Below are 15,490 nucleotides of genomic sequence, written 5' to 3'. Positions count from 1 at the left end.
TCCTGTTTGGCGCTAGTACGTTCCGCCGACAGAGCCGATCGCAAGTTAAAGCAAGCCCAGGCCAACGTGGCATCGCTAATCAATCCACCTGCTAGCTTGTGTTCTTGTTGAGGCTAGCTTGCAAGTGCGGGTTGCTCCGGGTGGATTTGTTCTAGCGTTCAAAAACCAACAAAACTAAAGCGGAGATGATCGGTCGCCACGCCGAAGAGGAGGAGGAGCAGGAGCAGGTGTATGGGATGCCCCAAAAATCACTTGACGAGTCGCACATGGATCATCTCCAAGACGAGATGAAGAAATTGCTGCGATCTTCCTCGACCAACGAGAGGGATGCAGTGAGATCCTGGCTCAAGTCTGAGCGCTGCCTGCGCGCACTCTCCCAGCTACAGTCTATCTCCGCACGCATCGATGATCTCCGCAGGTCGAACCCAGGCCTCGATCATGAACTGAAATTGATGCTGAGACCTTCTAAGCATGAATCAGACTCCGCGGAGGAGGAGGGGCTGTTCGCTGCCCGCCGTAGCATGTGGGAATTGATCAACGCCAACAAGTTTGAGGAATTGAGTGAGTACATCTTTTCTTGCTCTCGCCGCATGTGTTACTACTTGTGTAGTTGTACCAACTCTGCACTCAACTCTATGTCTATTAGTATTGGATTTGGCGGATTAGTCTTTTCTTTATGCCTAATTAGTTGCTTATAAGTAGTAGCACAATGTGTAGCACTTTGGGGCTTCAGTATCACACAACCTTTTTCCTTGTGGTGAGAATCTTGCTTTCCAGATGTACTTCTCCTTATTAGTCTTGCTGTTCATTAGCAGGGGTTAATCCCTTGCTACTTTCTAAGACTTGTATTCAGCTGTAGTTGCTGAGTTCTGCTGTTCTCTCCTTTATAATACTTTGCAGATCTTGTAACTCTTGATGTACTTTGACTATGAGCTGAATATATTGGCACCTGTTGGTGCCTTGCTTTGTTCAAAAAAAAAAACATAGGTAGCTGTTCAGAGAATGTTTTGCTACAACACGAGGAGATTGATACATGTGGAGAAAAATATATCTATTTTGCAGTCTAATTGATAAATAATACTCGTGGATGCTTATGAGCCTATGGCTACATGTTACATTGATGTGAACGAAATCAGATGTTACCTCTTCTAATCTCTGCGTTACATTCCTAACGCACTTGACTTGGCTTCATGCAGCATCACTGACTTCCATGCTCTTTACAAGCTGCACACCTGGACGCATGCCATGGTACGCTGTTGACCAACTGAGCTTGCAGATCTACTCAATCAAGATTACAGAAATTACTGATCTCGAGTGGCCACTAGTGGTTTATGGAATTGTTGCAGCCCGAGACACCGTGGACAGCTGCCGAAACCCTCTGTTCCTTTGTCCAAGAGATGAGTGGCAGTGCATCACTCAACAGGTATGCATGGTATAATTTTTGTTCTTGTTGTTGTTGATTCGTTGATCAGTAAGTGACAAATGACAATGGTTGTAGGATCCCTTTTTGCGCTTGACTGGCCCAACTCGTGCAATTTTGTGTGAAGACACTGTTTCTTTTGAAATCCAACTAAAATTAAAGGGCAGAGCAGAGTCTGAAGATAGAACATTCATCAGTGATATATTGTCTCATGATGCGAATGCTGGTGGTCGGTTTTCTACCCTGAATGTCAGCAACCACTTTTGCAAGATGGAGCTTTGCGTTGAGCGATTTAAGGGGTCAGTCCAGGCAACTATCTTGGATGTTCATATCGTTGAACATGGATCACCGCCTTTTCCACATGGCGGCCGAGTTGTCTGCTCCTCGCTGCCTCGTGGTGTACATGAAGTCAATTGGCCCTCATCTAGGCAAATTGTGTTGCTTGATTCAGCTGATGGGAGAAGGTTTACAGATGAGCATGGTTATATTGATCTGCAGAGGAATGTTGTTTCTGCTGAATTAAGAGGAGAATTGATTGTTTGTATCAAGGCCTACTCGTCATGTGGTGACATATGTGGTGATGTTCATTTTACACCCAAGAAGTGCAATTTTAGTAAAGAGAGAATTGTCCTTGGGGAGATGGAGGTCGAGGTTACAGTGGCTTGGTCTCTAATGGTTGACGATGATGTGACTATCCAGGCAAGTGGCCATGTGGACCCATTTGGGATGTGTCCAGCTCTACACCCCTCTCTGTTGAGAGAAATGGATTGGTCTGTTTATTAGTCTTTGGTAGGATTTGTATTATGTTATCTAAACCTCTGGCCTATGTTGCATTCTAAGCTTGTCTGCAACTAGCACTTCTATCTGGAGACAAATAACTGGCCTACTTATGCACGTACGGTTGTTATATCTTAACTGCTTTATTGTTTCTTGGAGTTGTTTGCTTGTTATTTCTGCCAATTGATGTTGCTAGAATTGATGCTGGTTTCTCCCTGCGATTGTGGTTCAGTTGAAAGAACTCTCACAAGACCCTTGTTATTCTACTCTACTGTCATTTTTTGTATCGTGAATAATTACATTTCTCGGCCACCTTGACGTGCTTGTTGTTAATCAGTCATGCTACACACGTAGTTCGGCCGTGTCATACAAATTGTCTAGTGTTACTCCAGTCATCTAAACGGGCCACTAAACTTCAAATTAGGATGACTTGGGCCAGATCCATGGCTTGCTGCAAGGTCCCGGGGCTGCCGCCGAACGCAGCTCGTCGCTGGTGCTGGGTTAGATCTACACATGATGTTTGCAGGTACCGGCGCTGCAAGGGGGGAGGGGGGAAGGGGGGGGGGGGGGTTCTCACTCACCGCATGTGCTGCCATGGCAGGCATGTAGGGCATCGGTGTTGCAATTAAGTTGGGCGGCCACCGCTCACTGCCAATGCTGCAACACGTGTCGTGTTGCAAGAGGTGGAGTTGCGACAAGTCGTTGTTGGCCCCAGTGACACAAGCCGAGATGACCGCAACATGGTCCATGTAGAAATGGATGACCGCAACATTGTCTGTGTTGCAATGATCCGATGATCGTCGCATGGTGTGAAACAAAAGGAAAACAAGGTTTGGCAGGGAGTGTAAGAGAGCTCGTGTTGCAAAGCGCCAAGCGCAACATGAGCATTGTTGCAAAGGCTGGCGCACCTCAACGGCTCATTGGAGAGAGATCCGATAGTTGTCCCGCGCTCCATCCAACGAGTGGTCAATCTTCTAGAATTATCACACAACCGACGGTTAGCATCTCACAGAAGATGCTTTTTTTTTGAAAATGGGTTCCCATAAAATAATTAAATTGAGAGTTATCGATTAAATTAACACTTGTGTCTCGTTTGCCTGTACTCCCTTAGTTTCTTTTTACTTCATGTATGAAGATTTATCTGAAGTCGAACTATACAAAGTTTGACCAACTTTATATAAAAAAAGAAGAATATCTAGAATACTATATTGTCAATGTTGATACCTTCTTTTATTTAAAGTTCGTCATACTTTATGAAGTTTGACTTTAGACAAATTTTATATGCGGACAACAAAAACAGAAGAAGTACCATAGAATCCCTTAACTCTAGCTAAAAAACCCGGAAGTGATAACCGACGAAAGGTCGCGAGGAGGTCAACCCCAGCGAACGCCTTCCCCGCTATTGCACGTATCTTGGCGCAAGGCCGATCAACTGGAGCTGTTCGTCCTTTCTCGGTTCCTGGCGAACATTTTAATTTTTGTTTTCTCCAAAAAGTGCAGGACCAAGGCGCGCATGGATGGGTTCGAACTCCCGACCTCCTACCTACGAGACAGGGGCACTTATCTCGACTAAAGTGGAGGGTTGTTAACACTTGGGCATAAACTACAAAATTTGGATTTTTGAAAGCTATTTTTGGTTTTAAATTTGATTGTTCATTCGAATTGTTTTTCCAAAAATACGGATATTTTTTTTTCATTTTTCAAAGAAAAAAATCTATTGTTAAATAGGTTTTTTCTTCTAAACTTGGCATGTACATTTTTTTCATTATGGGTAGCGTGCAAAATATTTTTTTTACTTTTAACCATGACATGTTCTGTCTTCCAAAACATGGCAATTTTTAGGTCCTTTTCAATGCCCCATTGAAATTTTTTGGGAAATTTATCACTTATTCATGGCAATTTTCGTTTTTTTTACTTTCTCACATGGCAATTTATTATTAATTTTATTATTAAGAGCATGGAGTTTTAATGATTAATAACGTGAAAATTTATTATTAATAGGATGGAAATTATTATTATTATTATTATTAAGATAGAATGGGATTTTTATTATTAAGAGGGGACATTTTTCTTTTTACAAAAAAAAGTGTTTGGGCCATGGGAAATTTATTGGACTTGCGTAAAAATATATTTTATAAAGTACAGCATGGCATTTTTTTTATAAAACAGACCATGTCAGTTGTAAACTATATTTTTCCTGTACGAGTTTTTTCCCATTATTTGCTAATGGCATTTTTTTTTGGGAAAAACTGCTATTTGGGCCTAGCCCATTGTTTTCCTACGTGCTCCATAATGGGCCAGGATCGACCCTTTTCCGGGTCGATGGGAACTCTTCTGGCGATCGATCGCCCAAGGATCCAAAAAAAAAAAAAGCGCAGCGGCGGTGAAGAAGAGAAAGAAGAGTGCTGGCTGCCCTTGTGTGATGGATCCGCTAAGAACTGGCAACCGATCCGAGGTGGAGCCGATAGGAAGCGTGGAGGTCATGGGGATCGGATCAGGGAAGCACAATGCCTTCCCCTCAGGAAAGCTGAAGTTGCTTCTGCCGAAGGGCTCCTATCCGGATCCGGAGAGCTGATCATGGGGGTGTTTGACTTCGATTAGGAATCAACCGTGAGGCGGATAGGATCCGGGAAGCGGAAGGGGGTCGGATCCAGGAAACGCAAGGGGATCATATCAGGAAAGCGCACGGGCATCTCCTCAGAAACGCTGAAGCTGCTCCTCACAGAGGGCGTTGAAAACCAGGGTAAAGAATCACAGAGAGCGAGGGAATCGAAGATCTGGGCACTCTGCTCGACACTCTCGCCGGAGAGATTTCTAGTTCGATGGTGGCAGAATTTGCACTCCGGGGAAAAGAAAAGATGGCGGAACAGGAAGAGAAGCCCGTTTGCCCATTAGATTCGTGCTGCGAGGTGATCCGTGATCTGTGGGAACACTTCCCAAGATACGAGCATGATCTCGCCCTTCTCTCCAAAATGCAATCAATCTCTGCAAGTATCGATATGCTTCGGAGGCTGGAACCGGAGCTTGACAGAAAACTGAGATCGATGGAGGTGAAGGCTGAGGAGGAGGAGATCAGCAGGGATGATCTTGGTTGCAAACTGAGATCGATGGAGCTGAAGGTTGATGAGGAGGAGGTGAGCAAGGATGAAGAAACAAAATCTGAATCAATAGCAGTCGGGATGGTGGTCGAGGGATTGGATGCCTACCGTAGCTGCTGGGAGTCGTTATGGCGCCCTGCGAGGAGTTTTGAGGACATGAGTAAGTAAACAACTGCACACATGCTTTTCACTATGATCGTGTTTACAGTTCGTTTGTTTTTCTACTTGCTCAAACTGCACTTTTCACTATGCAAGCAAATATAATTACATCCATTCTATAACCTCTGAACCCTTCGTTCAATAACTAGAGAATGTTTGCATTGCAGATATAAATACTTGATCTATATTCAATTGACTCGATCTAATATAGAGTATATTATTATTTTTTCTACCTTCCAAAATTCATTATAACAAAGAAATTGGCTACTGTAAACTCATCACATTTAGCCTTAAATTAAATGAAATAAGACACGCATATTGTCTTACACTTAGCGAAAAGATCCATACACACAAAAAAGTCTGGAAGAGAGTTGACTGAAATAAGTTTAGGGACACGACGACATATTATTGTGGAAATTATTGTTGAGGTAGCAAAAATTAGATTGAGCTGCACAGTTTTCCTGCATCACATCAAATCAGGCGCCGCCTTACTGAACCTTCACCGTGTTTGTTCATTATCCACGACCTCCAAAAATCACACGCGGACAGGCCCTGCTGGGGCACTCCACATACACACTCCTAGGCCCGCCACTGAAACCCGTTATTGCTAACTTTAGGAACGTTTTGTCTAGCAATGTTTATGGAAGATTACCTGTGAAACCATGATCTTACTGAAGATTCAATTATTACTTCATCCTTTTACATACAACAGCCTCACACATAATAGTAGGACTAAACTCAGTCATCCGCTCCCAGGGAGCCACCGTCCAATGGGAACAAAGAGCAATGGAAGCTGGATGACTACACAGTATGACATTTATAGAGAAAAAGCAGAATTTTCTAAACATCAGCCCCTGTGGACTGATGTACTCTGCAACAATAGATACATACAAACTCAAAAAAGAGAATTTGTGAATTTGAAGGAAAAAGAGAAGGATCTCAATCTCAATCAATTTCACAGTTAGTGTTAAGAAAATAAAGAAAGGTCACCATGCCAATCTGACTGTACATTATGTACTATTCTATTACATTGCGATACTCTCTTTATTAAAGGAACAGAAAAGCAAAACAACAACAACAACAACCCTGTGGTTGCCCATGCCTTGTTTTCTGAACATGTGGGTGTCAGTCTACTTGTTGTTCAGGTATTATATAGATTGAAGTGTCTGTTTGATTGAGGTCTAACTATAGCTGAAACTTAAGATCACTAGTTTACATTTGGTAGCAGTAATCAAAGATTTTGAAACGTGTATTTTCCTAGCTGAAAAGTAATGTTGGCATGAGAACTTGTAAATAGCATTGTAGATTGCAAAGCTACCCATGTGAGAACTTAAATAAGGTGATGATATAGGACAAATGCCGGGAAAATAGTACTTGATACTTATACAGAATTTGTAGACTTACTAAAAGCTCTACATTCCACATAGGTAACACAAGTTTAATTAGTGCTTATAAATTATATTAAGTCTTATTCTTTCTTAAGCCTTATTCTATTTGCTCCCATTGCACTTTTCACTCCATTCATTCTTCAACATTTGTTCTATAATTAGGGGTGGGATTTTCCTTTGTATGTAGCCAAACTGATAACTTAATGCAAAGGGGATCACATGCTTAGTTTGTAGCTGTTAATTTCTAACTAACGCTTCATTGGCATGCAGCGTTAGCGAGTTCCATGCTCTTTACACACTGCACACCAGGCCGTATGCCAAGAAATGCCATCATTGGGAGCACCTTGCAGATCTACTCTGTTAAGGTTGCAGAAATACACGACATTGAGAGCCCCCTGAAGGTGTATGGTGTGGTTGCTGCCCGAGACACCGTGGACAGCAGTCGTAACCCAATCTTCCTTCGTCCAAGAAATGGCTGTCAAATCCTTAATCTGCAAGTATGTATGGCTATTCAACTATTTTTCTTGACATCTTTATCGCTGTTGATTAGTTCATGACAACTGATGATGCTTGCAGGATCGCTTTCTACACTTAACTGGCCCATGTCGTGCAATTGTGTCTATGAACCCTGTTGACATTGAGATAGAGCTGAAACTAAAGGGCGCAGCCAAGTCCGAGGACAGGATATTGATCAGCAAAGTTTACAACCACAATGGTGAAAGTTTAGGTACCTATCTCGTCGGCGACATGCATTGTGGGATAGAATTATGCTTTCAGCAACTTAAGCAGTCCATTCAGGCCACAATCTCGCGTGTTCGGATTGTTGAAAGGGACTCATCACCTTTTCCGCATGGTGGCCGAGTTGCATGCTTCTCGCTGCCTCACGAGCAACCCGAGGAAATTGTGATGCTTGACACAAAAGGTGGAAAAATGCCGATGGGGAAACACCGTTGTCTTGAGCTGTCCAGAAAGGTTGTCTCTGTAGAATTAGAAGGGAAGCTCAAAGTTATGATTCAAGCATATGCACCATCTGGTGAAATTACTGGTGGTCATGTCCTCTTCACACCACAAAAGTGCGGCGCAACTAAAGGTATCTGTCATCTTGGTGAAACTGCGGTGGAGGTTACCGTTGCTTGGTCGCTCCTCCCCTCGCCGAAAGAGACCTTACCTTGTCCATTGCCTGTAGACAAGATTTGCTAGGAGATGGCTATGTTTTGCATGATTATGTGTGCACTTTGACTTGTGCATTTAGTCTTTTGTGTGGAAAGTTGGTGCTTTGATGGTGTACTAATTATTTGTGAAAGTTAAGATATTGTATGCAGGCATCAACGTCTTCATCAACTACACATCCATCCTGTCTTGCGTGAAAAACAAACCAATTCATGTCAAAAGCAAAGTATTCATAGCACACATAAAACAAACGCAGTCTGAAATTGTTAGGGGAGTTAATTAGTGACTGTATATCTGTGGTACGTACGTCCTATCCTCACGGTCTTTGCCCAGAAGCTTCAACTCGATCACCTTGAGCTTGCCTTCATCTTCGAGCTCGCAGACCGCCACACGGGAAGTACACTACGCTCGACACAAACCTTCCCGGGGCCTGTGTCACCCACTGTCGTGTTTTACGTCATCCCAGTAAGCCAGTTCTTCCGTCCCCAGTCTCTCCTGACGTTGCTGGTGACACGTCGATGAGATGAGCCCTGCCATGGTTTGGGGTTCAAATTGTGAATGTCGCCATGGTGTGGGTCCGCGTCAGGATGACCAGCGATCTCACCAGGTGTTAAGTATGCCTTAAGAGCATCTACAGCCGGGCACTTCAAACCCGCTTTATACGTCCGGGCGGGGCGTTCAGTCACTGCCCGATCATATATTTTGACCCAGACGGGCGTCTCAAACGGCCCTCAGACGCCCGGGCTGACTGGCATCCCTCGTATCCATCCCAAATGGGGTGGATAAGGGCAGGCCACGGCCGTGGCCTACCACGTCGGACCCGGTCGAAGCTGGCCCACCCGACCCCACATATATTCCTCCCCATCCGCTCACCGAACCAAATCCTAGCCACTTCACTCCACTCCCATCCACTACCCTCCGCCACCCAGGCTCGTCTCCGGCGCCATTCGGCCATCTCCAGCATGGCGGACAGCTGACCCGAGTCCTTCACCTTCAGATCCGTCGACTCCGAACTCATCCCACGCAACCCCGAGGAGGAGATTGCCATCCTGCTTGCGCTCCGCCGCGCCCAGGCATTTGAGGGGTGCAGCCGGCCGCCGGACATGGCCGCGACGGAGCCGGACGAGCGGGGAGCGGAAACGGATGAAGCTCCGCTCAAAGATCGCTATTGCATGTAATAATATGGATTTGAGGTTTCTAATTTGTGGTATCCGGATGTGGAGGCTTGACCGATCACTGTCTGCGGACGCGTCCATGAGCATTTGCGAGGTCGGATTTGCTAAGTCCGACTGTAGATGTTTTAATAATCTCCACGGAGTAGAAGTAAAGATGGCAATGGGGCCTTGAAACCCGCATCCCCGCGGGTTTTTACCCTATTAGGGGACGGGGATGAGCGTCTTTTTAACCCCGCGGGGCTGCTGTTGGGTAAAGTATAAAACCCGACACGTTTCACGGGTTCAAACCCGTTTCAACAATACCCGAACCCGAAACCCACCATTGCCGTCAAAATACTACAATAAGCGTATTCGAGGAGTACAATCTTGAGAGTGATGATGATCATGGACAGCCATCTTGCTCATTCTCTTCTTTGCAAGCTCCATTCCTTATGTCACTCTTCAATGAACGTGTTGCTCAAAAATAGCCAACATCTTTTAGGATGAAATCTGAGCTAGACTGTTAATTACTTGGAAGATGAGCTAGTTTCATTGTCCAAAGATAACTTCAGTGTGTTAGATTGGTGAAAAGTTGGTGGAACATTCTATCCAACTTTGAGGCTGATATTTTTGCAACTTCGGTCAGCACGGTTGCCTTAGAATCAGTATTTAGCACAAGTGGTAGAGTTCTAGTTCTAAGCGGTAGAACTTCAGTCCTTATGTTTGCTTAAACATGCCGATTTTCCCGTGGGTTTAGAAAACCATATGGGTTTAGGGGACGGGCAAAAAGCTAGCCCCGCGTACGGTGACGGGGAAGGGGACGGGCTTCCTAATTTTTCGTGGAGATGAGTTTGGGAAGGCAAAACCCGGTGGGTTTCATCTCCGTTGCCATCTTGAAGTAGAAGGACTGTTTTTTGTGTGTGTGTGGAAACACGGAATAGTACTATCATCATGGAGTTCTACCGTTTCTCATATTTATTCTCATCTCTGGCTCCGGGATGCAATCTACACTCTGCTAAGCTGCCTTATAATCTCCACAGATTATTTTCTTTTTGCGAGAACACGGATGAATTTCTTGATCACCTTGGCAGATGGATTTCTTGCATTTTGATGCAAATGCTGTGGATTCTGCTTAATTTTCTTCAATGGACGGCAACAAACCAGAATTTCGTTTCAGTCGAAGTAGCATAATTTTTCTGAAATAACACTACACCAGTATGTACACTGTTATGACCGGCCAGGTCTATGGCCGCCGCAGGCCCAACAGGCAGGCTTAGGCCCGCAAGTTACCTTAGTTTTATTCAGATTAGGCAAGTTATCTCAGGATTGATTCTTCTACAAGTTATCTAGGATATAAATATAGATTGTAAGACTCTTTTGGATGCAAGCAATAAAGACTATTATTATCTTTTGTTGCCCGGCTCCTAGAGGAGCCGGAAACCCTAGCCGCCGCAACCTAGCCGCCGCCGCCCTCAACCCTAGCCGCGACGGCGCCCTGCCGCCGGCGCGCCCGCTCCTCGCCACGCCCACTTCCTCTTTGCCCCTACAACCTACGCAGTAGAGCCGGTAGAAACCCTAGTCCTACCAATTTGGTATCAGAGACCACGTTGCGATCATGTCGATGCCGCCATCACCGCCGCCGCTGCCCGTCGGCACCACCGCGCCCATGACGACGGCGCCAAGCATCACCGCGCCGACCGCATCCGCCGGGACCTCGCTGGCGTGTCCCGTCTCCTCCTTGGCACCACCTGCACCGGCGTCTCCGGGCGCATCTCCACCACCACCGCTGGCCGCCTTGTCTCCGGAGCAACTCGCCGCCACGCTACATCACCTCGTCACCGACGTCCACGGGCTTCAGCTCCACCAGCAATATGGGGCCGGGGCCTATGCTCAACCGCCATCGGCCCCGATCGCCGCCCCTGGTCTTCTCCTACAGCAGCAGCCGCAGTACGGGGGCGGGGCGAGCCCCTTCGCGCCACCACCAGGACCGTACCAGGGCGCGGCCGCGTACGGCGGGCCCCTGTTCGGGCCGATCCAGGCGGGATTGGCATCCGGGCCAGCGCCGGCCTTGGCGCCCCTCTGGCCTTTGCCGCCGGCCACCTCGGCCGTCTCCTGGCTGCAGCAGCCGCTGCCCACCGTCTGGCCGGTTCAGCAGACGCCGTTCCCCGCATGGCCGGCCCAGCAGCCGCCGCCGACGGCGTCCCAGGGCCTGCGTCCACCGCCGTTCTCCGCGCCCTCATCAGCCGGGACCACCTCGGGCGCGGCCTCGACTACTGGGTTACCGATCCATCAGGTCCGGTTTCCCCCGTCCCCGTCCCCCCTGCCAGCATGGGCGGCGGGGTCGTCGCCTTCACCGGTCTACACCACGACCCCGGTTGAGCCGACTCCGTTTCCGCAGTTCGGCGGGCCATCCGGCCCCGCCGGCCAGTACCCGGACTACTCCGATCAGGCACCTCCGGCTTCACTCTTCCGAGCCCCCGCGCCTGCTCAGCACGGCGGGCCGCAGCAGACACCGCCGCGGTTCGCCAAACTCGACTTCGCCACCTACGAGGGCACGGAGGACCCCCTCAACTGGCTCAACCAGTGCGAATAGTTCTTTCGAGGGCAGCGGACGCTCGCTTCAGATCGTACCTGGCTCGCGTCCTATCATCTTCGAGGCGCAGCACAGACCTGGTACTACGCCCTCGAGCAGGACGAGGACGGCATGCCACCGTGGGAGCGCTTCCAAGAGCTCTATCTTCTCCGTTTTGGGCCTCCTATCCGCGGGAGCCGACTGGCGACCCTCGGCCGTTTACCATTCACATCTACGGTGCAGGACTACGCCGATCGCTTCCAGGCCCTGGCATGCCACGCGCCGGGCGTCTCCGCGACCCAGCGCGCCGAGCTCTTTGTGGGCGGTCTGCCGGACCATATCCGCGTGGACGTCGAGCTCCGGGATCCCCCCGATCTCCAGACGGCCATGTACTACGCCCGGGCCTTCGAGCAGCGGGCCCAGGCACTGCAGCCGCCACTCGGACGGAGTGGCCGCCAGCCTAGTCGGCCAGCACCGACTTCCTCAGCCCCGGGTCGGCCTCTCCCATCCGCGACGGCCACATCCTCGGCTGCCACACGGCCCTTCCGTCGGCTGTCACCGGCCGAGCAGCAGGAGCGTCGCCGTCAGGGTCTCTGCTTCAACTGCGATGAGCCCTATACGCCGACCCATGTCTGCCCCCGCCTCTTTTATTTAGAGACGGTCGACTACACCGAGGAGAACGACTCGCCCGACTCGTTACATCCGCCTACGGCGCCCGAGGACGCGGCCATGGATTCCGCAACGACGGCGTGCGTCGTTTCCCTTCACGCCCTGGCCGGCATCCGGGGCGAGCAGACCATGCTGCTGCCGGTGACGATCCATGGCGAGCGCCTGGTGGCCCTGCTAGATACGGGCTCCACACACAACTTTCTGCCCGAATCGACCATGCGTCGGCTAGCCCTCCCGACGACGGGCGGGGAGCGCCTGCGGATCACAGTGGCGAACGGTGATCGCCTCCAGTGCCATGGGCTAGCCCGCGACGTTCCCATCTCCATCGGCGGCGAACACTTTTCCATCACTTGTGCAGGGATCGATCTCGGCTGCTTCGACTTCATCCTCGGGGTGGACTTTCTCCGGACCCTCGGCCCCATCCTATGGGATTTCGACGCACTCATGATGACATTCTGGCGGCAGGGCCACCGCATCCGGTGGGAGGGCATTGGGGGCGCCGCGGCTGCCGTGCCACATCTCCAGCTGGCTGCCGCGTCCTCGGAGGCTGAGCACCCCCTGCTGGATTCTCTTCTGGAGCAGCACAACGACCTCTTCGACGCTCCGCGGGGTCTTCCGCCTGCCCGGGTGTACGACCATCATATTCACCTCGTACCAGGCTCCACTCTGGTGGCGGTATGGCCCTACCGCTACCCCCAGCTGCAGAAGGATGAGTTGGAGCGCCAGTGTGCCCTGATGCTCGCCGCAGGCATCATCCGGATCTCCACGTCACCCTTCACGGCGCCGGTGCTTCTCGTCCGTAAGTTCAACGGCACATGGCGCTTCTGCATCGACTACCGCGCCCTCAATGCACTCACGCTCAAGGACAAGTTCCCTATACCGGTGGTCGACGAGCTCTTGGATGAGCTCCATGGGGCACGCTTCTTCACCAAGCTCGATCTTCGGTCGGGCTATCATCAGGTGCGCATGCATCCGGACGACATCGCCAAGACGGCGTTTCACACCCACCATGGCCACTTCGAGTTCTTGGTGATGCCTTTCGGCCTCGCCAACGCCCCGGCGACTTTCCAAGCCCTGATGAATGACGTCCTTCGACCCTACTTACGGCGGTTTGTGCTTGTTTTCTTTGATGACATTCTTATCTACAGCGCCACCTGGGCCGAACATCTCCAGCACGTCGCCATCGTCTTCAACGAGCTTCGGGCGCACCACCTCCACCTTAAGCGCTCAAAGTGCTCGTTCGGGACACCTACCGTCGCCTACCTCGGCCATGTCATCTCGGCCGACGGAGTGGCTATGGACGCCGATAAGGTGGCGGCCGTCTCCGCCTGGCCGACGCCTCACTCACCGCGGGCTCTCCGCGGGTTCCTCGGACTCGCTGGCTACTACCGGAAATTTATCCGGGAGTTCGGACTCATCGCGGCGCCCCTCACGCGGTTGCTTCGCCGCGACGCCTTCGCCTGGGACGCTGAGGCGACGACGGCATTCGAGGCCCTCAAGGGGGCCCTCACGACGGGCCCCGTCCTCCAGATGCCCGACTTCGACCGTCCGTTCGTGGTGGACTGTGACGCCTCGGGCGCCGGGTTCGGCGCCGTACTTCATCAGGGCGATGGGCCCCTCGCCTTCTTCAGCCGGCCTTTCGCTCCGCGCCATCTTAAGTTGGCCGCTTACGAGCGGGAGCTCATTGGCCTCGTCCAGGCCGTGCGTCATTGGCGGCCATACTTGTGGGGGCGGACCTTTCACATTCGCATGGACCACTATAGCCTGAAGTTCTTGCTGGATCAACGGCTGTCGACCGTACCGCAGCACCAGTGGATCAGCAAGCTCTTCGGCTTCGACTTCTCCGTCGAGTATCGGCCGGGCCGTCTTAACACCGTGGCCGACGCGCTATCCCGTCGCGATTCCGACCTCGCACCAACCGCCGACGCGTCCGCCGGGACGGCCCTGTGCATCCGCTCCGGGCCATCGTTCGGTCTCTTCACCGACATTCGATGCGCCACTGCGACGGCCGATGACGCCGCACTTCTTCAGCAGCAGCTCGCGGTCGGCCACTTGGAGGAGCCCTGGCGCTTCTCTGACGGACTGCTCCTGCATGGACGCCGGATCTTTGTTCCGGCGCATGATGATCTCCGTCACCAGGTGTTGCAGCTCGCTCACTCGGCGGGCCATGAGGGTGTGCAGAAAACCCTCCACCGTCTTCGCGCTGACTTCTACATCCCTGGCGATCGTGCCCTGGTCCGCGACTGGGTTCGGTCTTGTCAGACTTGCCAGCGCAACAAGACAGAGACCCTGAGACCGGCGGGGCTCCTTTAGCCCTTGGAGGTGCCGTCTCAGGTTTGGGCGGATATCTCCTTGGACTTCATCGAGGGCCTTCCCGAGGTAGGGGGCAAGTCAGTCATCCTCACGGTGGTCGATCGCTTCTCTAAGTACGCCCACTTCATCGCGTTGGGCCATCCGTACACAGCGGCATCCGTGGCCCGGGCTTTCTTCGACGGCATAGTCCGTCTACACGGGTTCCCGACGTCGATCGTCAGTGATCCGGACCCAGTCTTCACGGGCCATGTCTGGCGCGAGCTCTTCAGGATGGCGGGTGTCCAGCTCCGCCTGAGTACGGCGTTCCATCCTCAGATGGACGGTCAGTCTGAGGTGGTTAACAAGGTCATTGCCATGTATTTGCGTTGTGTGACAGGTGATCGACCTCGCGCTTGGGTGGACTGGCTATCTTGGGCGGAGTACTGCTACAACACTTCTTATCACTCCGCCCTGCGCGCGACGCCATTTGAGGTGGTCTATGGTCGACCACCCCCGCCTATACTTCCGGTCGACCCGGAGACGGCTCGGACAGCAGTAGCGGGTGACCTTATCCGCACCCGTGATGAGATGCTGGCTGAGGTCCGTCAGCGTCTCCTTCAGGCCCAGCAGACGGCAAAGCACTACTACGACGATCATCATCACGAGGCGGAGTTCGCAGTGGGTGACTGGGTGTGGCTGCGTCTTCTCCACCGCTCTACGCAGTCACTGGACCCGCGCGCAAAGCGCAAGCTTGGCCCTCGCTACGCCGGGCCCTTCCCTGTCGTGGAGCG

The 15,490-nt window shown here is 50.9% G+C and overlaps 2 protein-coding genes across 2 annotated transcripts; both read left to right on the top strand.

The window, feature by feature from the left end:
* Nucleotides 1-3: 3 nt before the first annotated feature.
* On the top strand, nt 4-2,355 carry LOC123042337 (uncharacterized). The gene is made up of 3 exons (XM_044464810.1): nt 4-561; nt 1,197-1,423; nt 1,499-2,355. Exons 1-3 carry the CDS (start codon nt 186-188, stop codon nt 2,201-2,203), a joined length of 1,308 nt encoding a protein of 435 aa, XP_044320745.1. The 5' UTR covers nt 4-185; the 3' UTR covers nt 2,204-2,355.
* Nucleotides 2,356-4,610: 2,255 nt separating this feature from the next.
* On the top strand, nt 4,611-8,134 carry LOC123042336 (uncharacterized). The gene is made up of 3 exons (XM_044464809.1): nt 4,611-5,455; nt 7,113-7,339; nt 7,419-8,134. Exons 1-3 carry the CDS (start codon nt 5,020-5,022, stop codon nt 8,040-8,042), a joined length of 1,287 nt encoding a protein of 428 aa, XP_044320744.1. The 5' UTR covers nt 4,611-5,019; the 3' UTR covers nt 8,043-8,134.
* Nucleotides 8,135-15,490: the final 7,356 nt, after the last annotated feature.

Source organism: Triticum aestivum, chromosome 2B (assembly GCF_018294505.1).
Source record: "Triticum aestivum cultivar Chinese Spring chromosome 2B, IWGSC CS RefSeq v2.1, whole genome shotgun sequence".
Lineage (NCBI taxonomy): Eukaryota > Viridiplantae > Streptophyta > Magnoliopsida > Poales > Poaceae > Triticum > Triticum aestivum.
This window is presented reverse-complemented; position numbering and strand designations above follow the sequence as displayed.